This window comes from Symphalangus syndactylus, chromosome 3 (assembly GCF_028878055.3).
Source record: "Symphalangus syndactylus isolate Jambi chromosome 3, NHGRI_mSymSyn1-v2.1_pri, whole genome shotgun sequence".
Taxonomy (NCBI): domain Eukaryota; kingdom Metazoa; phylum Chordata; class Mammalia; order Primates; family Hylobatidae; genus Symphalangus; species Symphalangus syndactylus.
In genome coordinates this window covers 98,475,714-98,501,321 of record NC_072425.2, presented here as the reverse complement: position 1 = coordinate 98,501,321, position 25,608 = coordinate 98,475,714, and the positions used below count along the sequence as shown (strand labels likewise).

The following is a 25,608-nucleotide window of genomic DNA, read 5'->3' as shown; positions in this document are numbered from 1 at the left end:
GGTGGCATGGTGGAGAAGCTGGAGCTAAAGCATGTGAGGCCCTTGTGTCTAAACCATCCGTGATAGTGTCCTGGAGATTTAGAAGTAGCTAGTGTTCATGGCAAGGAGGGGTTAATTTCTGACAGGCGATGGAAGCTCAAGTATGTTCACTTGGGCATCAAATGTAAAGTGATGCCATTTGGAAGTTGGGGGTCTGCCTTTTATACTGGCAAGTTGTCATCCACAAGGGCAGCAGTGGAAAATCCCTGTGTCATGTATAGCTGTAAGTTTTGAGGGAGCAAGGGAAATCCTGTGGGGCTGCCTTGTGTGGCTGTTTAGGGTTTGCTCTGCACAGTTTCTGTGATATACATAATATTCTCTGGAGTTTTACAGTGCAGCTGCCCTGCAACCTCACTTCTCTGTATAAATTTCAATATTGTATAATAATTAATTTGCTTAGGCTGACATTATCTATCACACGCTTCAATACTGAAACCCTCAGGGGTTTGCCATTGTCTTAAAAGACATTTGATGTCAATCTGTTTAAAGATGAGACATCTATGAAATGTGTGTGTTTATACATGTGTGACTGGCTCTCTCTCTCTCTTTCTCTCTCTCTCTCTCTGTGTGTGTGTGTGTGTGTGACATGACCAGCTTTTTTTTTAAGGGGCTTTCCTGGGAATCAAACCAAGATATAATAGTAAATGCAAATATAATCAGTTGGGTTCCCTCCTATTGTTTTTGATAAGGGCCAGGCACAGAAATTAACAATTAGGAGGTGCTAGATATGGCTCTTTTGGAGATGGTTGGGGTGAGATAAGTGGTTATATGGCCCGAATTTTTCTTTTCAAAATTTAAGGCATTTCATTATATGTTTTGGGAAATACACATTGAATTTCCATGGCTGTTAAAATTTCTGGATGTAGATAACATCTTGCATTATATATTGTGTACTCAATCATTGATTTAGAAAAGAATGGCAGTAAAATTAATCCAAAACATAAAATAATCCCAAACAGGCTTTATTTAATGATGGAATGTAAAGCAGCAGCTTGGTGTAGTGGCTCTCAGATAGAAAGCTAACTCATTCAGAAGCTGGGCTGTGAAGACCTCTTGCAGGTGTTAGACATGACCAGGTTACCTTAGTCTCTTTCACTGAATGCCTCCTGTAATTTCACTCCAAGTTGAGAGTGGGTAATGCTGACTCTGAAGTGGATAGAGAGCATTGTGCAGGTAAGAGAGGCCAGGTTACCAAGGCCTGCTCATGGCTTCAAGAAATGCCATTTTTTTTCTTGGCTTATGCAATTTCTCAGGTTCTACCCCAAGCAGTGCAAATAGCTAGGTAAGGAAAAAAGAAAGTGGACATAGCTCCCGGCTGCTTCTCTTGTTCTTCAACAAAATCCACCTAAAATTTGGTCAATGTGGTCTATGTGGAATTGAGAATCCTCTGGGTCACAAGAGCTTAGAGCAGGAGCACCCTGCTTTTTTATTATTAGGCTGAGTGAGCATGTGAGAATGTTGGCATTTATGGGCCCGCCTGCTACCATATGAAGGATTCCAAGCTGAGCACTAGTCCTGTGTTCTCATTCTGGCAACTGTGCCTACCAAAAACGTAAATCTACTATTCAACTTTCTGGGGGATCAAGATTTACCAGAGTCTCAACTGCCTTTGTTTTTGACTCTCCAGTTAACACCAGTGAGTACTATTCTCATATAGCCTGCAAAGCAAATAGAAGCTGAGTTTAGCGTTGCTTGCTATTGCCACAAACTCTTTGTTTCAGACTCTTGTTGTTCCCCTAAATATATTTTTTACTTCATTCAGAGACATGGCTGATCAATCAGAGACTATATTCCTCAGCCTGCCTTGTGGCTGGGTATAGTCACATGAATGAATTCTCACTGATAACATGTGAGCAGTACCAAGAGGTAACAAGAAGCTGGATCCTTGATGATGTAAGTGAGCCAGGGAGCCAGTCAGTCCTGCAGTGGTCTTGGTTTCCCTGCTAGGCACAATAATATATGGCTTCACTGCTTAAGCAATTTGAGTTAGGATTACTTGCAGCTGAAAGCACACAAATGAAAACTGAGGCCAACTAGTTTGTCTGTGAACATTTTGCCAGTAATTCCCCCAGAGCAACTGTGACAGATTTGTGCTACCTTCTCAGAACTTACAAATTTAACTCTATTGCCAAGTGTGTTTTAAATTTATCCTGTCTCATTCCTGCTGCTATTAAAGCACGAGTTTTATTGTCCTGTCAGAGGAGAAAAACTGGGTGATTTAGAGTTATTTGGCAAATCTCAGCCACTTCTATTCCAATGTTAATTAATCTCTAGAACTTTAAGACTTTCTTGACAGATCCCATTTTATAACCCTTTAAATTGGACCCAAAGCAGCTAATTATATATTCGTGTAATTGATCTCTTTTTCTCTTCCTTAAACTATTTTTACTTAGAGCTTCTATATTTCAAAAACTTGGGGGTAAATTATGGTCCTAACATGACTTCCAAGGTCCACAATTATCTGAAGTTAGGAAAAGTCCACTTTAGCTTTCATGAGCAAATCTCCCAAGACCCTGCGAGCTTGCACCTGCTGCCTGGTGCCAAAGCTAGTGCCGCATGTTTTAGGTGTTTGTAAATTCTAGGTATCAAATTTTGTTTTGGTTCTCTATTGCTGAATAGCAAACTGTGTACATCTTTGTGGCTTAAAACAACAAGTTTATTTGGCTCACAAACCTGTGATACAGGCATAGTTTGGCGGGGTCAGCTCATCTCTGTTTGAAGTGAAAACAGATAAGGTGTCTCAACTTTTAAGACAACTCACTCATCTTGTCTGTTCCATTAGTATTGGCTATTGGCTGGTAGCTCAGCCACTGTCTGTGGTTGGAGGCTTGGTGCTTTTCCATAGGGCACCTCTGTGGAGCTACTTGAGACCTTACAGCATGCTCGCTGGATTCCAAGAATAAATGCTCTCAGAGGGATAAAGTGGAAGCTATCAGTCTCCTAAACACAGAATCCTTTCCACCATATGCCATTGATCAAGCAGTCACATATTCTGCCCACTTTAAAAGTTAGGATATAGCAGGAGTAGAAAGACTTTATAAAAGAAAAGATAATAATTTTATCCAGATTTTAAAAACAAGAAAATGAAAACACAAAGATTAATTTCCCCAAGTTTACACAGCTTGTAAGTGGCAGAACTCAACATTTAATCTAGGGAGTGAGGTCACAGAATCCTTGTTCTTAACAAATACACTTTTATGAGAAAATTTCACAAAGTGAAGCCTTTTACAATTGACTACTATGGTTTAATTTTAAGTCTGCCAATCAAAGCCTCAAGGGAACTGGATCTTAATATGTAAATATAGGAAACACTCCCACTGATCAGTGAAGACTGGCTTTTATTTCAGTGTGTTGATGTAACAAATTCTAACAGATTTACAAATTTAAACTTCAACATATTTCAAATCCTCATTATTTTTATTTTGCTTACAGCTCATCTCACCTTTGAGAAAAATGAACTTTTTATACTATCTGATTTCAAATATAATCTGATCTAATAATTTTAATTGTTCCTTAAGCATTGTTCACTTTTTCTGGGATAAAAAAATTCAGTCTTTAAGATCGTCTATTTTCTTCCTAGTTGTTTCTGTACCTTGATGACATCTGAGCATATGGGCATGCTAAATCTATTCTCTTGGAGGTCTCCCCAAGACTAGCACATGAGCATCTTTGACATTTTGAGCACCCAGGGAGAGTGATTCATCAGATAGCCTATGCTTTTCACTGTGGCCTTCCCCTACCCGTCCCCACTATCCATTCCTTTTGGTGTGGCATGCTATAAGCCATTTAAGGTTGTTTTACAGCTACACAGAACCTAGCAGACGCTCTGAAATAACTCCATGAAATTGAAGTGAACTAATTAATGCGCGAAATGAAATAATCTTCTCTTTTATAGACTCTGTTTGGGTGTCTGGGGTGGGGTGAGGGGTTGAAGTCTTATTTCCTTATTCCTCTTGCTTTGGGATTGCTGGCGTATGGTGGGGCATCCTTTGGAGCAGTCCTGACTGAAGGTGAGGAGTGGTTGGAGTTCTTAGGAAACAACCCAAGGAAGAGGGCTACTTTTATTTTCTCAGGTTATAGAAACAGGTAACCTGATTGGTACATGAAAGAGGTTGTGGCATTTTCTTCACTTTGGGAAAATATCAATTTTAGTTTATTTAACTTAATAAATTAATGCTTTTTAAAAAGTTTATTACTTTTCCTACTATCTTCTTGAACCAAAAACACATTTTAAGTTTATGACTTTTGATATTCCCAATTGATTTTATAAAAAATGAATATTTCATCAATTTTATTTTTAACATTGTCAACATTTAATCAGAGAACAATTCTTTTATTCTGTCTCAAGTGATCATTCTCCTGACAAAGTTCTCAATAGATCTTGAGTCCCATTAAGAGAGGGATCGTGAGTTTCTAAGTCCATTGTATCATTCTTGTGCCTTTGCATCCTCATAGCTTAGCTCCCACCTTGGGGACACAGGTGAAAGGGTGAGAGGAGGGTTAAGGGATAAAAGACTACCAATTGGGTTCAGTGTATACTGCTCGGGTGATGGGTTCACCAAAGTCTCACAAATTGCCAATAAAGAACCTATGTAACCAAATTCCACCTGTTACCCAAAAACCTACAGGAATAAACATTCTTTTAAAAAAGGGATCATGATTTTTCATCTCTGGTGTCTCCAGAGTCTAGCACATGGCCTGACATATACTAGATACACAATAAATATCTGTTAATGAATCCATGAGTAAAGGAATGTACCCTCTGTGGTTGTAAAGTCAGATTTTTGAGTTAACATTTCTGCTAGGAATCTATTTGACTATAACATTTCATTTTTTAGAAAAGTTTTTTTAAGTATGAGGAAATGTGTGCTTTCAAATTAATCAGTAAGGGAAACAAAAAATAAGCAAATGACAATGTCATTGAAATACTTGTTTACATCAGAATATGCAAAACTATGTTGCAGCATTGCAATGTTAGAGGCAAAAATTTCTGCCATTTGCATATTAGAAATAAGCTGATAAAGGAAAAATAAATGCTAAAATAAAACTGTAAAAATAAACCTTAAAATTATTCAGGGTTTTCAAATGCCCCTCAATGATAGACTGGATAAAGAAAATGTGGCACATATACACCATGGAATACTATGCAGCCATAAAAAAGGATGAGTTCATGTCCTTTGCAGGGACATGGATGAAGCTGGCAACTATCATTCTCAGCAAACTAACACAAGAACAGAAAAGCAAATACTGCGTGTTCTCACTCATAAGTGGGAGTTGAACAATGAGAGCACATGAATACAGGAAGGGGAACATCACACACTGGGACCTGTCAGGGGGTGGTGGGCTTGGGGAGTGATAGCAGTAGGAGAAATACCTAATGTAGATGATGGGTGCAGCAAACCATCATGGCATGTGTATACCCACGTAACAAACCTGCACGTTCTGCACATGTACCCCAGAACTTAAAGTATAATTAAAAAAATTATTCAGGGTTTTTTCCTCCAGATGATTATTAGTTGTCTCTATACTACTACTTATTAAATAATTACTCTTTTCCTTATATGAATTAACACCTTTATTATAAACTAAACGTATCTGGATTTTTGAACTCTATTCTGTTCTGTTGCACAAATTATACATATTTAGCTCAATGTGTTATCCTAATGTGAACCTCACATTTAAGCACCAGTAATGAAACAGAACATTACCAATACCCTAGAAGCCTCTTTTTTTTTTTCTTTTTTGTAGAAATGAGGTCTCACTATGTTGTCCAGGCTGGTCTCAAACTCCTGGCCTCAAGTGATCCTCCCGCCTCAGCCTCCCAAAGTGCTGGGATTACAGGTATGAGCCACTGTGCCTGGCCTAGAAGGCTTTCCTTGATAAATATTTACTGAATGAATGACAGTCTCTGAGAGGTATTCGGGATCTGTTTTATACTTTCAAATAGTGTGGATGTATTGGATGAAGCAGAAAGGTGCTCATTAAATCCACAAAGGGCACAAAGATAGAGACAATACATTAGATTATAGACAAGTCTCTGAAATTTCTTTAAAGTCAGAGACTGGAAAATAAAATCATGTAATAAATGCAAATGATGGTATATCAATGAAAAATAATGAATTCTGTAATATCGTAGTAATAGAATGTAATATTGAAAAGAATTTATAACTTTCCTTCATGAGAATAGGAAAATTTAGGAGTCTTAGTTGTTTGAAAGAAGACTTTGTACCACAAAGTGTGAATATAATCTTAGTGTGCTTTTATTGGTATTTCATGTCTAGAACAAGGATGGTTTGACCTCATCTAGTGTGTTATTTTTAGTTCTGGGCATTTTATCCCAAGAAGAGTGGTACAATGGAGAATGTCTGCAGTGGGATGACTGGAATTATAAGTCTGTGAACCTCAAATCTTTGTGTATTAAAAGCAAGCTTAGATAGAAATCAAAGTTATCTGAAGAACTATGATGGAATCAGGGATATTTTGCTTGAAAAGGAGGTGCGGGATATCGTGGGAACTTTTCTTTAAACACTTAAAGATGGATAAAGGTTGAGTATCCTTTATCTGAAATGTCTGGGACTAGAAATGTTTTCGATTTTGGATTTTTTTAAATTTTGGAATATTGATATTGTATAATTACCAGTTGAGCATACCTAATTTGAAATGTTCCAATATGCATTTGCTTTAAGCATCACATGGACACTCAAAAAATCTTGGATTTTTGAACATTCCAAATTTCAGGTTTTCAGATTAGGGATGCTCAACCTGTAATATGGAAAAAGATATGAATATTCTCTGTAGTTCTAGAAGAGAAACTGAGACTCATTTAACACTTTTAGGCTGCAGGCTTCAGCTCAATAAACTTATAATTGGCACAGTCCAGTGGTTAAGAGGACAGGCCCTGGAAGCTGACAGGCATGCCTGCTTTGTCATCCAAGTCTCAATATTATCATTTTACCATATTATATTGTATTACCTCATTGAAGCATTGTGAGGTAATCTTATATTACGTCATTGAAGCATTGTGAAAATGAGATAATGATGCATGCTAAGCTCTTCGTTCAGCTAATGGAGTAAACTTCAAACAAATAACTATCTTTAATGGCAACTGTCTCTTTTTACCCTCTATATTAAATCACATATATTTTTATTGCTCTCTCATGTATTTCATTTATTTAGGGAGATGTTCTGTCTGTCCCACTAGCCAATACTCTCAAAAGAACTATTTATAAAATGTCTTCACTTCCTGACCTACAACTTGCCCTTCCACAAACTTCTGTACCCACCACTCCACTCACCCAGCTCTGGCAAAAGTCAACAATGACCCAAGTGCCAAATATAATAAATTCTAGTCTTCATCTTATTTTGCCTTCTCTACAATATTTTGACAAGTTCTTTTCTTATCCTTGGCCTTTTATATCACTCTCTCCTTGTTCTCTTTCATTTCTACATTAATGTTATCCTTTGCAGATTTATCTCTGTATTTTCATCCATTAAATATTGGTGTTTCTCAGGGTTGTCTCTCTACACAGCACTCTGACTGATCTTATTTAGCTGAGAGCTGATGACTTGAAAATTCTGAATCTACAATTTTAAACTTCTCTATTAAGTTTATGTTTTTTATTATTTTTTTGAGACAGGGTCCCACGCTTTCACTCCCACGCTTTCACCCAGGCTGGAGTGCGGTGGTGAAATCTCAGCTCACTGCAACCTCCGCCTCCTGGGTTCAAGCGATTCTCGTGCCTCAGCCTCCTGAGTAGCTGGGATTACAGGAGGGCACCACCATGCCTGGCTCATTTTTTTGTATTTTTAGTAGAGACAGGGTTTCACCATGTTGGTCAGGCTGGTCTTGAACTCCTGACCTCAAATGATCTGCCTGCCTTGGCCTCCCATTGTGCTGGGATTACAGGCGTGAGCCACCGCACCCTGCCTTCTATTGAGTTTGGACTCCAGTGTCTAGTATCCTCCTTGCATAGGTCCACTTGGATGTCCTACAGTCACCTGAAACTTAACAATTGCTCCCAAATGCAATCTTTATTCTACACTCTCAGTCTTAGTAAATGGATAATTAAGCTGGTACCTGGGAATTACCTTTTTATCATTCTCTTCATCCAAAAGGTTATCAAGTGCTACCAATTCAAACTCATTAACATACCTTGCTGAAATCCTACTCTAATATCTATTACTCCTTCCTTTTTCTTCAGCTCTCATTTTATTTTTTCTGGACCAATGCAGTAGTCTTCTAATTAGTTTCCAACCTTGCCCTGATGGCTGCCAGAGTGATTTTTCTATGTAATTTTCAGCTTAAAATGCCTTAAGTTCAAACTCTATGGTATAATATTAAAACTCTCTAAAAATGTTTAAAGGAAGATTACACCAATCATAATAGCATTTATAAAACATATTAAATGTATTCATTTTTTTATGTATAATTTTATAAGGAAGGCAGAAGTGGTGTTGTTCTCTTTCCCTTATATAGAAGAGAAAACCAAAGTGTAGGGAGGCTCAGTGACTTGCTCTCAGACATCAAGCTGATAAGTGATGAGCACGAGCTGGAACCCAGGCCTTCTCTTTCCAAGTTCCCGTTTACATTGCATTATGGCATGGAGCCATGCTGAAGTATATTTTTACCATGTGCAATGTTTTGTATCCTGCTTCTTTTCGGTGAACATTATAAACATTTTCCATGTCAAAATTCTTCACTAACATAAAACTGAAAATCAGCATAGAATTTAGAATTTTCAGTGTTCAATATGAATGTAACATATTTCCTCTAACATCCCCTAAGATTGAACACACACACACTTACACACACACACACACATTTCACAGTTCTCTTTTTAATTCAAAGTGAACTATCCAAATAACAGAAATAGTCACAAAGGATAAAGTACAAGAAATGATAATAATTCATCTGAGACTATACACTAAACTTTACATATTTATAATTTGATACTAATTCTGTTAGCAAAGAATATAGAATAAAATTCTTTGTGACAAAGAAAAATAGTTTTTCTAATAAAAAATGTGGAGTCTATATAATGGATGAGGGATAACCAAAACTTGCCATATACACTTAGTAAGAAAATCCCAACAATCAATACTCATTTAATCACAGAACAATGAAAAAGTTATATAAAATCCACCTTACCTATATGTTAGAAATTGATTTCAGTTCACTCATGGATCCAACATCTTTTTAGATAAATGAAAAAAAATTTTATTAACTAAGAACAAAAAACTACCTATTAAATTTATGTACTGTTGCTTAAAGAATACAGAATTCTCACCCGTTTCCTTGCAAAAGCAGTAGAAATCTATAGACTAGAGACCCTCTCTAAGAATGAGTCACTGATAAGCACAATATATTTATAACTTACATAACATTTCATCCATGTGCATTTTTTGAGCATTATGCAATATTTAATTTGCACCAGCTTTCCAAATTACTTACATTTATGAGGTTTCTTTCCAATGGATGTTTCCATATGACTTTAAAAATAATCATTAAAATTAAAACTTTCCTATGTTTTGCAAACTACTAGGTTTTCAATCAAGAGTACATTCTTGTATTTGAGACCCACCTTCAGTGGGCATTATCATGTCTTTTAATGTATTTGAGAGAAATGAATGCATTACCACATTTTGTACGTTTATAGGTTTTATTCTCAGAAATAAATTCTTTGATGTATTCACCTAGAACTAAAAACACTGAGGCTATTACCCCATTTTTTTTACACTCATAGGGTTTTCCCTCCAGTATGAATTCTTTCATATTTTCAAAAAGAACTGGGAAAATTGCATACTTTCCCATATACCTTAAATTCATAGATTTCTCTTAAGTATGAATTTTTTCATGTGTATGATTGAACATATATTTTCAACCAATATCTGTGATGTTGCAATGAAGTGCATAAAAGTTTATCAATATTGAATAATTAGGATTGCTAAAGTGGAATTACATGGTCAAAGGGCATTAACATTTTAAGGTCGATATATATTGCTAAATTTCTTGTGAGTATGTCTATCTTTTCCTTATTAACAAACCTGAATACTATAATTAAAAATATTTCTCAAAGTCTTTATTGCCTATGATTTCTAAGAGGATAGGTACCGTTTTTTTCTTTTAACATTTACAGCATTTTCCCAAACATACTAAGAACATTTTGATATATTTAGAAGAGATGCAGAGATGTTTCATTATGGTAATAGAAAGTTGGGGTGGTTCTGACTCTGGAATCTCAGTTTCTCAGTCTTTTTTTCCATGAAGTTTCTAACTGAAGCATCAACATATTGCATAATATCTAAGGAGATGATGGAGAATGTTTCCCTGTTGAGCAACCCACTATTATTCTTAGGCAGAATTTTCTCATCCACATTGGATTTGTTGTGTAATTCTATAATGAGCAAATCATGATCCCCTTTCAGGGGCTTTGCACACATGCTCACTGCCTGGGACCTCTGTTTCTCTCAATTGTCACATCCTTTATATTTCCTCCTCTTAATGCGCCCAGATCAGGGGGCCGTCTTCCATGTTCTAGCACGTCTTATCATTTTTACCCTACTTAATTTTTCTCAATGGCATTTTTCCACCAACCAGTATATTGCAGTTCCTTGGTTCTGTATTGTCTCTTTCCCCTCATTAGAATGTATGCTCCATAAACACAAATTTTGTCATTTTTCTCGTCAACTATGTCTTCAAAGCCTAGGATGGTGTCTGGCACATAATAGATTGTCAATGATTATTATGGAATGAATGAATGGGTAGAGATGCACGCCACATGCCACTGCCTGTATTCAGTGAATACTTACACTACGTCTTCTCATTTGTTTGAGAGAAAATGGTTTTCTCAGACTCTCAGCTTTAATTGTCTGCAATTCCCTCTATACTATAGGATAAATATAGCTTGCCAGCAGTTATCACATTATTGAAGCAATTGAGGAATGTTGGAACTGAATCTTTTCATGTGGTAAGTAACATTCTCATTACACCTGTCCTCGGATTGACCATTGATATTAAGTTTCCCATATTTTTCAACTTCCTCCAACTATCCCTGGATGAAAGACAAAAGCTTCTGATGTGTTTGTTGTTCTTGTTCTTCATAGCCAAGTTCTAACAGGATATTTTGGGAGATATATAGCAATAATCCAATTAGGCAAGCATTTGTTCCATTTTTTCCCCCAGAGGTCTTTGATATACATTTTCCCTCCACCTATTTGTTAGCCTCAAAAATTGAGGCTGGATATCTAATCAGAAAGACAATCAGTTCTCTGAACTTCCAAGTTGATGTTTTGTGGTTTTCTAAGTCCACATGGGCTGCAAAAGTTTTGCTCATTATTTGGTAAGCACTGACCACTACAGACAGAAAAGGGCCTTTTTTTAGCTGTTCTTGCTAATGTTGCAGAAACATTTTTTTTAGTTCATTAAATTTAACTTCAGGCAATTGCTAAAATGTAAGATAATTCCTTTTTGTTATTCCTTTGGCACATCCGAAGTACAGTTTCACATTAGCAACAATGAGCCAGAGGGTTAAAAAAATTAAAATTTTTTGGAAGATAGGGACTTAGGCAGAAAAAAAGGTCCATTCCAAAATGACAAATATGTAGCATCATTTTTACTTTTATTTATACAGAAGGACCCTCATTTATGATTGCTTTTTAAATTGGCTTTATAAATGCATGATTAGGAGTAAACATTTTTGAGTTTTATACTACATCAAAGATCTTGACTCTCAACTTCCAATCAATATTTTGTATCAGGCTGGGTGCGGTCGCTCATGCCTGTAATCCCAGCACTTTGGAGGACCAAAATGGGTGGATGGCTTGAGCCCAGGAGTTCGACACCAGTCCTGGCAACATAGCAAGACCCTGTCTCTTCCAATAACAACAACAAAAAATTAGCCAGGTGTGGTGGTGTGTGTTTATAGTCCCAGTTACTTGGGAGGCTGAGGTAGGAGGATTGCTTGAACCTAGGAGGTCAAGGCGGTAGTAAGCTTATTTTGCCATTGCACTGGGCACATGCGAGACCGTGTCTCAAAAAAAAAAAATAGTTTGAAGCATTAAAAATAAACAGCTTGAGGGCCATTTCAAAAAGATGACTAAGAAATATTTTGTGAATATGTATACGTGCTGAGATTTCTTACTAATTTTACCAGTCCCCAATTCTGACAAATTAAAGGCAGAAATAAGATCTTATAGACAAAATCTTGTGTTATTTATTTAAACTTTTCATCCACAAAATACAGTGAGCAGTGTTTCCATCTACTTATGTTGTTTCCATACTTTAGTGAATACCAACATGATACAACACATATCCTTGTATTATATTATTGTGCATGTTTTATATATCTGTCACTTCTCTATTCACACACGCACACATGTATATACAATACACATCATTATCTGTCAATCATCTATTTCTAGACATTGGGGTCAGTTTTTAGAAGTGGAATTACTAGGTTAAAGGATATGTTTATTTATAATTAAAAATAGTATTTACATTGCCCTTTATTGACTTGATTATCAGTTAATACTACCTCTACTAGAAATAAAAAAGAACGATACTTTTGTTTTCCTTATATACTTGATCAGATAGTGGATTGTCAAATTTCATTTTCCCCATCTATTGCGTCATTGTTTTAAATAACATTTCTTTAATTATAAATGCTCATGAGAATCTTTTTGGTAAGTTCAAAAGCTACTCATTATATTTTCTTCTTTGTTCTTCGGGCCCTCTTCCCATATCCTGACAGGGCTTTCAATACAGGTTTTTAGTCTTTTCTTGGTTTCCTTTTCTTAAACTTTGTAAAATATGCAGGATCTGACCATTGTCAGTGGTAGGTATTGCTCTTAATACTTCCATACGAATGGACTGTTTCTACACTTGGCATTATCATCTAAGTAAGATAATGTACCAATTTATTGCTACATCTGCTTTCATTATAAACCCATAATTACGTTTAAATCTTTCTGGCTAGGAATTGTTGATTTTTGAAAGCCAATATGATGCCTATTCTGAAGAGAATTGTATCAAAGACCTCTTTAGTTTTTATCACTGAACAAATGTTGCCATAATGTTTTTGCAACATGCATTTATATCATGATCACTACCAGACATAGCCTCAGTCTATCATTGTAGGAGACATTTTAATTTGATTTTCTTATGGATTATTCCATATAAAGATTAGAATTCATGAGCACACCAACATTAATTTTTAAGGGTCATTTATATAAGTCTCTGATTATAATCCTTTCCACTATACCTCCTTCTACAGCCAGGATACTTTTCTACTTGACTTATTTTATAAACCATTTTTTTCCCCATAGATAGCAAGGTAGTGTCATCAGAAGAAAAGAACTATACCCTTTGGCAAACAAATTGTACAACGTGATAAACATTAAAAATAACCCCCTGCCAGCAGACAAATATTGTAAACACTCAAACCTTTTATAAAGATAAATTGTGAAAGAGTACAGTTATACTTCAGCTGTCAGCATAGCCGCTGGAGGGTCACTGGGGATGTGGTGTGACAGGATTCTCGCTAAACTCACTGTGTTTATAAAAAACTGGGACACAGGTCCACGCTATCCACGAAGACGCTGGCTTTCCCTCTGTAGTACTTTCTGGCTGATTCTGATTTTGAAATTCTTTTTACTTCTCAAGGAAATCAAGACATTGTTTTCGACAAGGAATGGATTTTAAATGGTCTATTAAAGTAATTATATGGTTGCTGAATGTCCTCCTCTACTGTTTCAAGGCAAATTATGGGAATTTGGAAGCACTTTGAATTGTTACGCTATTCTGTTTTTTCCATTTTATTTCTGCTCTGAAGCAAATAGTATATAATTTGATTATTACTGACATCATAAAATCAATTAATTTTATTTAAGACTAAAAAGTATAATCAGACTGCTTTTATATCCTGGATCAAAGGCTTTTTAGGAATTTGAAATTGTCTTTTGCTTAATTTTCCAGTATTCCAAGCTCTCTTGCCTACTTCCCCTGGAATAATTTCCTACTAATTTAAGTTAATTCACTTAAATTACAATTGAGTTAAAACTACAATAGAATTATGTATTTTGCAGGCCCTGTTTTCAATATAGTTTTGTAAATCCCATAGCCCACATCTTATTGGAGTATCCTTAGCTATTTAATATGACTCCTCTATGATGCCAGTCTCAGTTACTGTTTTTCTTTCTTCAACTGCTCTGTTACTGTTCTGTCCTTGTCAGCATTGTGCATTCTAAGTGTTTAGAGTAACATATATCTGGTAAGTGAAATGAATATACGATATATTTATGAGAGTAGAGTACCGACAGCTTTAAGCTATCGATGAGTTAGTTTTTTTTAACTCTAGTGGCTTCTTCATAATTAATCCGCTATTTATTATTATCTACTCTTTAGTCATAAACCTTGTACTTCACTAATTCTTTTATTCATTTATTCACCCAAAAAATCATAATTCTTACTATGTGTTGGGTATTATTCCACGCGAGGTGCGAAACAAAGACCCGGCCTCTCTCATTGTGTGGGAGAGAGAAAAAAACAAACAACAGGAAGATATGTAATGTCAGGTGCCATGAAGAAAACAAAAGAAGGGCAGGAGAATAGAGAGTGATGGGATAGTCAAGGAAGACTTCTCAGAGGGGGGCCATTTGAGCAGAGACCTGCATGAAGTGGGGGAGCAGCCGTGCCTATATCAAGGGGAAGTTTCTAGGTAGAGGTAGTAAAAATGTCAAAGCTCTGAAAAGAATGTGTAGTTTAATAGAAGGTTGGGCTCCAGCTTCATCACTTCCGGTAATTCTGTGCTCAAGGGTGAGCATGAGTGGGAATGAGCATGCATAGTGGCTAGCTAGGATAGAGAGAGAATATCCAGCCTCACAACAGGCAGGGGGACAGTGAGGTGGCCACAGCCATGGTGGGGGAACCTCTGCCTGAGATGACAACAAAAAAAGATTGTGGGGAAATAGAATCCCAAAATTTATTTTTCCTTCTTTACAGAAACGTTAACATTTAGGGTTGGGTGCAGTGGGTCACGCCTGGCCGAGGTGGGCAGATCATGAGGTCAGGAGATGGAGAACATCCTGGCTAACACAGTGAAACCTCCTCTCTACTAAAAATACAAAATGTTAGCCAGGCGTGGTGGCACATGCCTATAGTTCCAGCTACTTGGGAGGGTGAGGCAGGAGAATCGCTTGGACCCAGGAGGCAGAGTTGCAGTGAGCCGAGATTTTATGACTGTATTCCAGCCTGGGCAACAGAATGAGACTGTCTCAAAAAATAATAAAATAAAAATTAGTTGATGGCCTAAAATTAACCATATTGGCATCATCAGAATTGTCATTTGAAAATTATATGTAATAGAAAGTCAAGTCCAAATATCCAGATATATATGAAAAGATGAAAAGCTACTCAAATTTGCTACTAGTCAAGGAGATGAAAGCAATGAGAGGGACTGATGTTTTGATTAGCCTGGATTGGAACTTTGATAACTCTGATACTTTGATAACTCATTGTTATCAAAAAGCTATGGGATTTGCCTTAGGTGTTACTAAAAACAGGATGAAGAACATTTTATAGTGTCTGAAAACAGTAATAGGAAAAAAAAATGAAGCTGTTTCCTAATTGTATCTACTAAATTCACCCATTTCTCTCTTCCTCTCTCTCTTCCATCTCACTCTCCACTATCATATTTATAATGTCATATGATCAAGGAGAAAAATATGACAGGATACATATCAGATTGTTAACGAGTTAACTTGGCTGGGAGATGCTATGGAAGAAGGTGAAAGGGGGAGGAGAAGTCACATAAAAGTACTGCAATATCAGAAACCATGACTACATTTATGCATTTTCATATATGTACAATATCTTTTCAGAGTAACTGACACAGATGGGAGGTGTAAATTGAAGTGTGTGTGTTGTGGAATATATACAGACTTTAATGAAAGAATCACTAGGGACACAGAAGTAGCAAAAATAAAATGTAGACCAGTAATATTCATATTTGTGTTTGTAGGGCATAAATTGGAATAGAAAAATAAAAAATGAAGTTAGCTATTTGACTATGAAAGTCCAGATACCTAGAAAAAAATCTGTGTGATACATTGAAAAATTTTTTCACCTAGTTTCACTTGTAATGAGTAATGTAGAAAAGAAAAAGACTGGAAATTACCATTTTTCCATCAAGCATGTAGGCTAGCTACATGTTCTGAGTGGTTCACAGATTGAGGGCTTAAATGGTTCCCTACTTACTTATATTTTAGCAAATAGCTATTTCAGAAAATGTTTTAACTGCAAACTACCCCGGAAGTAACTTGTCTAAGTTGTGTGTCCCTTCCTGAATTTGTTAAGGCATGAGTTTCCGCTTTGACTTTTGGGTTTGGTTTTTTGTGGGTAGACACAGGGACAAGAGACAGTGAGGGATGTGCCTTATGACTGATTGGGTGGGAAGAGCTGTACTCTGTTGTAGAGAGTTTCCCCATCCTCTGCTGCTGCCGTTTTTGAATTGACTGGAAACCAGGAGTTCCTTTGTCCATGATTCACCTGGTGGCCTTAGCCAACTTTCAAAGTAAAAGTTTGTATTTCTTGAACTTTCTAAATTGGAGTTGTTATATGACCCAGGAAAGGGCTAACACAGTAGGTAAAAGGATTTAGGTATTCACTGGAAAAAAATTTTAATCCATATTTTAGAAGCAATTGGTGCAAATCAAAACACAGATACACATGATTAGAATGAAAATGATTTCCGTATTTATGTTTGTCAGCAATATAGTTATTTACAAATAACCCATATGAAAATGTAAAAAAGCATATTACATCTTCACATGCCATCTGTATTGACTGAATAAAGCTTAGTGACATTATTTGCAAATCTGTAGTTAATTGTACATAGACATTTTGTGCGTTAAAAAGGAAATGTACATAATGTAAAATAAATTACATTACGCAATTTACAAAGTAATATTAACAAAAATTCTTAGACAGCTGCCTCCTTAAACAAAATAAATATTCAGGTAGTTAAATTAACATAAAATACACATTTAGGGAATAATAATTTATAGAAAGACAGATTGCAAATTTAATAAAGTTATATTTTACAATGATAGATACTGATCTCTTCAAATCTGTGTGATAGAAATGGAGAAAAAAGTACCAGAAAAGGAATCTAAATGTTTACTTTCTAAAAATAAACACAAACAGATTTCTGAAAAATAGGGAAAAGTTTACTGAGGGTTAAAATTAGGTAATCTAGAAACTATGGCTTAAAAACAGAATAAATCTACAAAACACAACAAGACTGACAATTATATTCTAAATAATATAGATATTTTTGATCACTGAAAACATGAGTCCCACAAACTAAAGCTCTTCATATACTGCCCATTTTTAAGATCTGACTTGGTAGAAACACAAAAAAATAAAAATGCAAAATTAACTGTTTAGCATTAGTTTTATTCATTTAATAATGTAGACATAACCATTTTTCAGTGTCCCTGCTAGATATAAGATCATTATAACACACTGCAAACCATCCTTTTTATAAAAGGATAACTATTTGCTTGGCTCACACACCAGTTTCTGATACCTGAAATCCTGTCCTGCAGCCAGGGCCGCCTGAGGACAGGACCAGGGGAGACTCTTATTCCCAGAACAGGCAGATGTAGTTCTCACAACTAAACTAGTTCCAGGAAAGATCACATTCTGACAAGATTCCTCACAGATTTGCTCAAGGACTACGGTTCTTTCAACACCCTCAATCTTAGAGCGGAAATAGAAGAAGAACCCACGCTTGAATTTGGTAATATTTTTATAAACAGGAGATCCCAGATCATTTGGGAATTGTGCTTCTCATGTACTATTCAGACTCACGTCAGCTTTAGAACAGGCTCTCCCTTCTGTATGGTACTGAAAAGTACAGGCCTCCCTCACTGTCTTGTGGTGTGGAATGTGATCAAAGACTCGAGATGGAGACAGGAGGATATGGGGTGGTCTAAAGCAAGTGTAGGCATAGACATTTTTACAGAAAAGGGAATTTTTTTTTTTTTTTCCTGCATGCCTTCCACATTTTTCCTTTTCCCTTTATTCATTTCTTTGACCAGTGGATTTGGTGTAAGTCAGGATGTTCACACTCTGAGTGAGTGACACTTTGATTCTAATAGGGAAGGAAATATAGGAATTTTTTTTTAAATTAAAAAATTGGGCATGTTTAGTGGGAAGTAGATACGAATAGCTGTTGAGAGTAGAAAGAGACCAAGCAGAGAAAATAATCAGAAAGGGCCAAGGATACAGGTTGTTGGGGGAGGTAAACAAATGTGTGAAAGGTTTATTCAATTCCTGTGAGAAGGAAGATGTGAATTTACCTTGAAATGCCCAGGAACTTAACAGGGGTCTGATTAAGCTACAAGGACCACTGCCACCCACCTAAGGGTGGGGCAGGGAAAAATCAAACTCCTAATACCATGGCCTAAAGACATGTACATTACGTAGGGGAAAATACTAACCCCATCTAAAAACAAACCTAGAGTAAAAGTCAAGTGCTATCTTCACTCATTAAGCATTTTTTCCTTCTTTTGGATGTCTTAAGTATCTATGTATACAAAAGCCATTACTAACTTTTTTTTTTTACAGTGCCTAGCAGAATGTCTTATGTGTCAATAAATATTTGCCTTGTTAGAAGTAATTTGTGCTTTGTTATAAGTAATTAAAAACAAGCTTTTATGCACTCTTTTTAAATTCACTTAAGCTACACCATAGTGTCCTCAAAAAAGGCTTTGAAATTAAGATTACAGTCCACATATTGGATTAGGTATTGATGAATAAGCAAATCAGCCCCTTTCAAAAGAGATCAGTTAGTCCTATTCTACATGGTTTCTAGTGAAATAGTCCAGCAAAATCATATAATACTCTGTCAAACTTTTTCTGCTCTTCTTTTTTAAAAAAACAAACAGACTTTCATTCTAGGGAACAGCAGTTCTACGTCTTTTACCCCCTCAGTAAGGTAAAAGTGTCAGTAGAGAAGTTACTACTATATTCCCCTCCCAAATTTTTAGAAGGAACAGGAAAAATAAGGTTTTGATGAAATTCCAATAAAATATTTAACTCATTATTGTCTCATGCCAGAAACAAAAATAAGGCCATTTTCATGTTATAAACATGAATATAATAACTTTCCATTTGTCCAACATAGCCAGATTGCTACATTCTCCTCTTTCCACCTTTCTAATGAGGTTATCCAGTATTTATCCTAACAGTGACCTTCCAATATGTTCTCTAATATTAGGTCATGTTGAAACTAATTTCCTCTCTCTCATATATGTGTGTGTGTGTGTGTGTGTGTGTGTGTGTATGTATGCATATATGCTGTAAAATCTAATCAATTTAAGAATAAAACGTCTTGTATTTTTCATAACATTCTATAATTTTGATTTTCTAATTTAATTCTTATAGGTAGGATGATACTAATCTTTTCTGAATTAATGACATTTTATAATATCTTAAGTATAGCCTTAGTAGGTATTCTATCTATCCCACATTTCAAAATTATTAGGTGTTGCACACATTTCATAAGAGGGTTAGCTGAATTTTTCAAGTAACCACAATAGAGTCTTTCTTAACTGTTTTGGACAAATGGAGTTTATTTTATTCAAAGAGATCAACTTTAGGATTATCTGGAATACCCCTGAGTATATATATTGACAATCACAGTTTTAGAGTAACAATATTATTATTTTTTCTTCTTCTTTAAAAAAACAGATAAAATGGATTGTGTTTTTATGGTTTTCTTTGTTTAAGTCCTTTAAAGTAAAATTTTCATCTTCCTGACTACCTGTTCTCTTTGAAATGATTTACATTTCCTAATATAGTGAATATTGAATGAGGAATTAGCACTTACTGCATTTAGTTCTTATTGAAATACATACAAATATTTTCATTTTGGGGACAACGACATCCTAACCTGATGTCTTTTGTAATCTTTGCAAATACTCTAATGAACAGCAGGGGGGGTCCATACTCCAGTATGAAGGTAAAATACCTTCTAATCCAAAACGCTTTTACAGGAACACAGCTGTTTAAGATAAAATAGCATGTTATATTATTTGCCAAATATCCTGAAAAGCTAGTGTCCTCTCTCGCAAAGGTTGTTGCAATAATGTTGCCTGAAAATGGTATTGCTTTTTAATGGCACCTTTTGAGTTTTTTCATTTGCAAGAGGTCTGCTGAGTTAAATGTTGTTCCACTGTGCCATTCCCAGGGCTACATCTGTAGAAAATATAGCTCTTCTGATACAGTGGGAAATGTAATGACTGTAAATTCTCACCTTTGAACACTGAACAGTCAGTGGATAAATGAATGAAAGCGAAAGATGTCACCATGGAGAGTTAGCATTAAAAAACATCCAGACCAGGGGTCAGCAAAATATGACCTGCAAATGTGGCCTACTGGCTGTTTTTGTAAGGAATGTTATATGGGAAAACAGTTATGTTCATTCTTTTATTTACTAAGATTGCATTAGCAGAATGGCAAAGTTGAGAAGTTGCAACATAGACCTTGTGGAAAATATTTTCTATATAGTCCTTTACAGAAAAAGTTTGCCACTCTTGGTCTAGATATGTAATGAAGTCTTGGACAAGATATTTATTCTTCTCTTTTAAAATTTTAGTTTTGAAATCATACATTGAAGAGATTGCTTCAAATTTTGCCAGTAAGAAAGGCAAAAGACTATGGATTTTGAAATACTGCCTGCAAGACAGACATTCAATCTGAAACTGGGAAATCAAATTAGAGAGAAAGAAAAATCAACATATAATTTTGATTTCCTTTAGTTACAAAAGTCATTGATACATTATTTTCTCCATCTGCTCAAAATTAAAAAGACATCCAGTTCCTTTTTTTCTTTTCTTTTCTTAACAAAGATAACAAATATAAAAATCTAGTCATAAACACCCTTCAAAGAACAATTACAAACCAACTAGAGGAATCCACCTTTTAGAGGGTTAAGGGGTTAGCGACTTCAACACTTAAATTACCGCCATGTTGTCAATTTCACAATGGCTGCAGTGATGAGGAAGTGTGTGTACAGCAGGTGTAATAGCTGATTTCATCTTGCTGCCATCCAAACTGAACTTTACTCTCTTCAGGATACAAGAACTTGCAAATGTCTTCATGACACTCTTGGCACAGATGTCTTCATCCCATATGAAAAGAGGCAGTTTCTATGGCAATACTGGTTAAGCGCCTATCATGCTGCACTAATATAGTGCAAAAATGTGCCTTCCATATAGCAAAAAAGATGCAGGCAACCAGTTTGAAAATCAGGAAAAGTAGAAACGTATTGTATTAACACAAGTAAATTAGTTTTCCAGACAATTACCACTATAAAATACTGAACTTGAGGACTTGTTCTTCTAAGACACTAGTACTTGTCCAGCATTCTTACTTTGGAGAGAGACAAGAATGAAGTCTTAAAAAAGAGGCTTTGTCTCTGAAATGCGGGTCAATAAAATCTACCATCGACCACCAAGATGCTGAATTTATTCAATGGATTTTCTGCTTAGCTTAGAGCTTATTTGTTATGCATTGTTAAAATTGCTTATTAGCAAGTACATAATCTGACATAATGTGTATCATTCAACTGAGTACACATGTTAATTTGACTATAGTATTGTGGAGATCTTGGTAGAAACTCTTCATGCTAGGAAGTTTTATGGATTAACACTGCAGACAGTCTTGTATCAGGCATCCTAACTGGCCAATTCCACCATTATTTTTTAGAGATGAAAGTGGTTTTTCAGTTGGTATATTTCAGAAAAGATGACATAAAACTTTCAGAATGCAGCATGTATTCAGCTAAATCTCCTATAATTCTCACGGTTGATGGTCTGTATATAAGTGGTACTGTCTTAAATATCTCCAGTGGCAGTATGATTTTCACTCTTGTCTTTATGATGCCCTTTTTAAAAATTAAAATAAATATATTTTAATCCACACAGTTTGGATACATTTGTTGTGGCCTCTGGACATCTATGAAGTCAGAAAGCCGAAATTGGTGGTTACCAGGAAAAGTTACATGTTACATGTCAGCATCTCCATCATAGGCTAAGGTTAAAGGTTTCAGTCGGTTGTTTTGCCTTCTTTGGGGTTTCTTTGGCTTTTTGCTGTAAAAACATTCAGAAGTAGGAGGAAGAAAATCAGTTTCTAATTGTAAATTTGATTGCTTTAAGCGAAAAAAAGTAAAAGCAAATTGATAAACTGAAATTGCCTCGTTGCCTGCCTTCCCTAAAGTCTACCTTAGAATTTGATTTTCTGATCTTGAATTTCAGTTTTATGCTTTGAATAAACTCTAAGTAAACTTCAAGTGTTTTACTATCCTACAAAAGATAAATTATCCAAGTGGGATTCTTTTAGTATTAACAACAGAAATAATATCATAGTAGGGTCATTTTCATTTGGCCAGAAACCTTTATAAATAATGTGTAATTTATAAATAATACATGATTTAAAAGAGAGTTGAATATGGTTAGGTATTACTGTAATATCTTCCTCCATTAGTAATTCAATATAAAAATCTACAGTTCACCATAATCAGTACAAAGCAATATTCTCTTGAAAGTATGCAAGACAACATACTCGAGAAGATGACCTGCAGCAAGTTCTTGCTCATCTTTAGAAACGAAATGGCTCAGATTTGGTAGCTTTTAGCCCATCTAGGACTAAAGCCATGTTTATTTAGAAATTCATGTGAACACCAGATAAATGTAGAGTACTTATTTGAGACATTAGTTTGCTGTTTCTGTGTTACGATTAAGTATCTCTTTGGATTTTTAATTATTTAAACACTCACCAAGCTAGATAAATCATGGAGACAATAAAGATGAGTAACACAAATGCCCCAGCTGCTACACCGTAAACCCAGGTCTTTAGTCTCCCATCTAAGAAGAATGGATATTAGTTATTAATTCACATTAGTCTGGTATACATGAGGCAGTCTTTAACTATGACCAATGGTCAGTAATATATGACCAATTTCTTTCAAAACCCAAAAAGAATTATTGCTTCAGCATAGTTAATGATTAATGCAAAGCTGCTATTATGAGTTAGATTCTGCTTCATTAAAGATAAGCTATCAAGGAAAAATTGAATTGAAAAGTTATAAATGTTTGACTTCAGATTTCAAGTCTCTTTGTCTAAACTTCAGCTGCCTTTCATCTTAATTTTATTTCAAACTCGATATATGTGTAATGCTATATAAACATTTTCTTCTGATTTTCAATCTATTTTGAGAATTGCAATGATAAGAAAAGATGAAAAATGCAATTTTCAGAATGTTTCTACAACCTCGAGTTAATGCATATAGGTATTTAAACAAAAACTTTGTCATTTTTATTCCAGGTAAAATGAAAGTGAATATATTTAACATCTTATGGAATTAATAATCTTTTATCTAGTCTGCACTTACAATGTGTTTTAAAATTGGCTGACAATGTCATTTTCAAAGCAATTGGTTTGATTAACATATAAAAGGATCTATAAATAATTTTTTTCTACCTTTTCTAATATATAGAATCAATCAGACATAACAGGAACTTTTGTAATTTGGGTTTCTGGTCTCATCTTTGAACTCCTCAGTTTTATGCTCTGAATAAACTTCAGGCACAAGATGTTATTAATGACATTGGCTAATTTAATTTGATCCTCACATCAACATATATTTTCTGTTGTAATTAAATATTTGATCTTAGTGTTAAAATTATAGATTGGGCAAAATTGACCTCACATAGACTCTGGTTTATTCAATATTTGAAAGCCATCAAATGCAAATTGGTACTGTGGAATTTTTTCACCTGGAGTTAGATCAAGTTAGAGGTTCATTTGCTGGGAATAAATTCAATTAATATTCTGAATGTCCTTTCTAATCCTAAAGAATTTTTTTTTTTTTTTAATTTGAGATCAGTTTAGAATCAAAAGAGCTGTTCCACGATTGAGGTTCTCTACGTTGAGAGTTTCTTCAACAAATGTTTTTTGGGGTTTTTCAAAATCAAAGAATATCTAAGTTTTCAGAACATGCACCTTTTAAATATATTAAAATATTAACTTTGGGGAAACTATATATAAAATTTAAAATAATGACAATATTCTTTTTTTTCAAAAGGACTGGTTTTGCTCTGAGATCTGCTTCAATTCTTAGTAAAGGTCAAAATTGCTACTGGTTGTCTGCTAGTCCACTGTCTTAAACACTGAGGGAAGAGTTTCCCATGCTTACACAGATAAGTCAGCTTTGCAAAATAAATCATACTATCAGCTAAATAAGCCAATTAAAGCAGGAATAATCACTCAAACATTTAAAATATCTTAAAAATCCAATATTTATTCTCCAATAAGGGAAAGTATTCAGACTTAATGCATAGAAATGGAGATGTGCTAGCTAAGCAGATTCCTTCCATCTCTTCTCATGTTTCTAATGGCATTTTAAAGTAGACTATGCCTGGCTCTGCCTGGAGATTCCCTTTGCTTCATGGACTAGTAGTTCCTCCAGGATGTGAGAAAAAGTGGCATATTAGCTGCTTTATAAACCATGTAGCACATTTTCAAGCACCAGGTTAGTTCTAGGGATGAGTATATGATGAAATCCAACTGAGGAGGGAAAGTGTGCAGAGTAGAGAATAGCATATCACGAGGTATTCAAGCATTTGCCTGTACTGGCTTTGCATTTATTACTAGATACATTAAGAGCTGTCTGTGAATGTGAAAAAAAATTTGGATCATCCTATCCAGAAGGGAAGGCTCCATTGTCTCCCTGTTTATCTGGCACTAGTACAGATTCCAAGTATTTGAGTATGCTGACTTTCAGGGCTAACACAAACTGGTCTAGCTACCATGTGTGCCCTGGCACAGAACTGCATTACTGATGTTTTTATTTAAGGGTCAAACTATTACTGTTCCTATGATCAAATGAAAAATTCTGGAATGTCTTTACAGTCTCCTTTATCCTAGTTCTGAATGACAACACATTTTTTAAACTTCATGTTTCCAACTTTGTTCAATTTGAAATTAATTATACTTGTAATTTTTGGACTGGAATTGAACTGAATCATATTGATCCAAAATTTTTTCTCAGAATGTAATTTCATTCCTCTGAACTTCAAACATGAGTTATTTTCCATAATGATAGTAAAAAATTGAAGAATAGATGGCACTATCAGAATAAATGCATGTAGATAAAATAATCAATAGCTCATATAAAAATGCTTGCTCACTTTTTTAATTCTTTGGCATTGCCTAAAATAACTAAAGGTTTCTACTTCAACACTAGTCTAGTCAGTTCACCTGGCCCAAATGGCTGTAGAAACCAGGTCCTTCCCCGTCCTGCTGGGTTACTGGAGGGTTGGGTTGGATGTACAGCCCGACTGGTTTTCACATCTCCTCTTTTGTCCTCCACGGTGGGTATTACAACCACGGGGATAAGTGTGCATTGCTCAAGGGTGCTGTTAGAAGACATGACTTCAGTGTACCCTTCTTCACAATGGCATGTTTTTGTCTGCAGGAGAAAAGAAGATTTACACTAGCCACGT

At 35.4% G+C, this 25,608-nt stretch overlaps 1 protein-coding gene and 1 long non-coding RNA gene across 2 annotated transcripts in view; one reads left to right on the top strand and one right to left on the bottom strand.

Moving 5' to 3' along the window:
• Positions 1-24,323, top strand: part of LOC134736317 (uncharacterized) — a 157,672-nt gene extending 133,349 nt beyond the window's left edge. The window contains exon 3 of the long non-coding RNA XR_010120269.1: positions 24,189-24,323. This is a non-coding gene — a long non-coding RNA (uncharacterized lncRNA). The remainder of the gene's footprint in view (positions 1-24,188) is intronic.
• The window catches only part of THSD7A (thrombospondin type 1 domain containing 7A), a 468,537-nt gene continuing 459,695 nt past the window's right edge, over positions 16,767-25,608 (bottom strand). The window contains exons 26-28 of the mRNA XM_055272578.2: positions 25,364-25,574; positions 22,881-22,968; positions 16,767-22,194 (exon numbers count right to left, since the gene is read on the bottom strand). Of these exons, the coding sequence (XP_055128553.1) occupies positions 22,110-22,194; positions 22,881-22,968; positions 25,364-25,574 (384 nt within the window). The 3' untranslated portion in view covers positions 16,767-22,109. The remainder of the gene's footprint in view (positions 22,195-22,880; positions 22,969-25,363; positions 25,575-25,608) is intronic.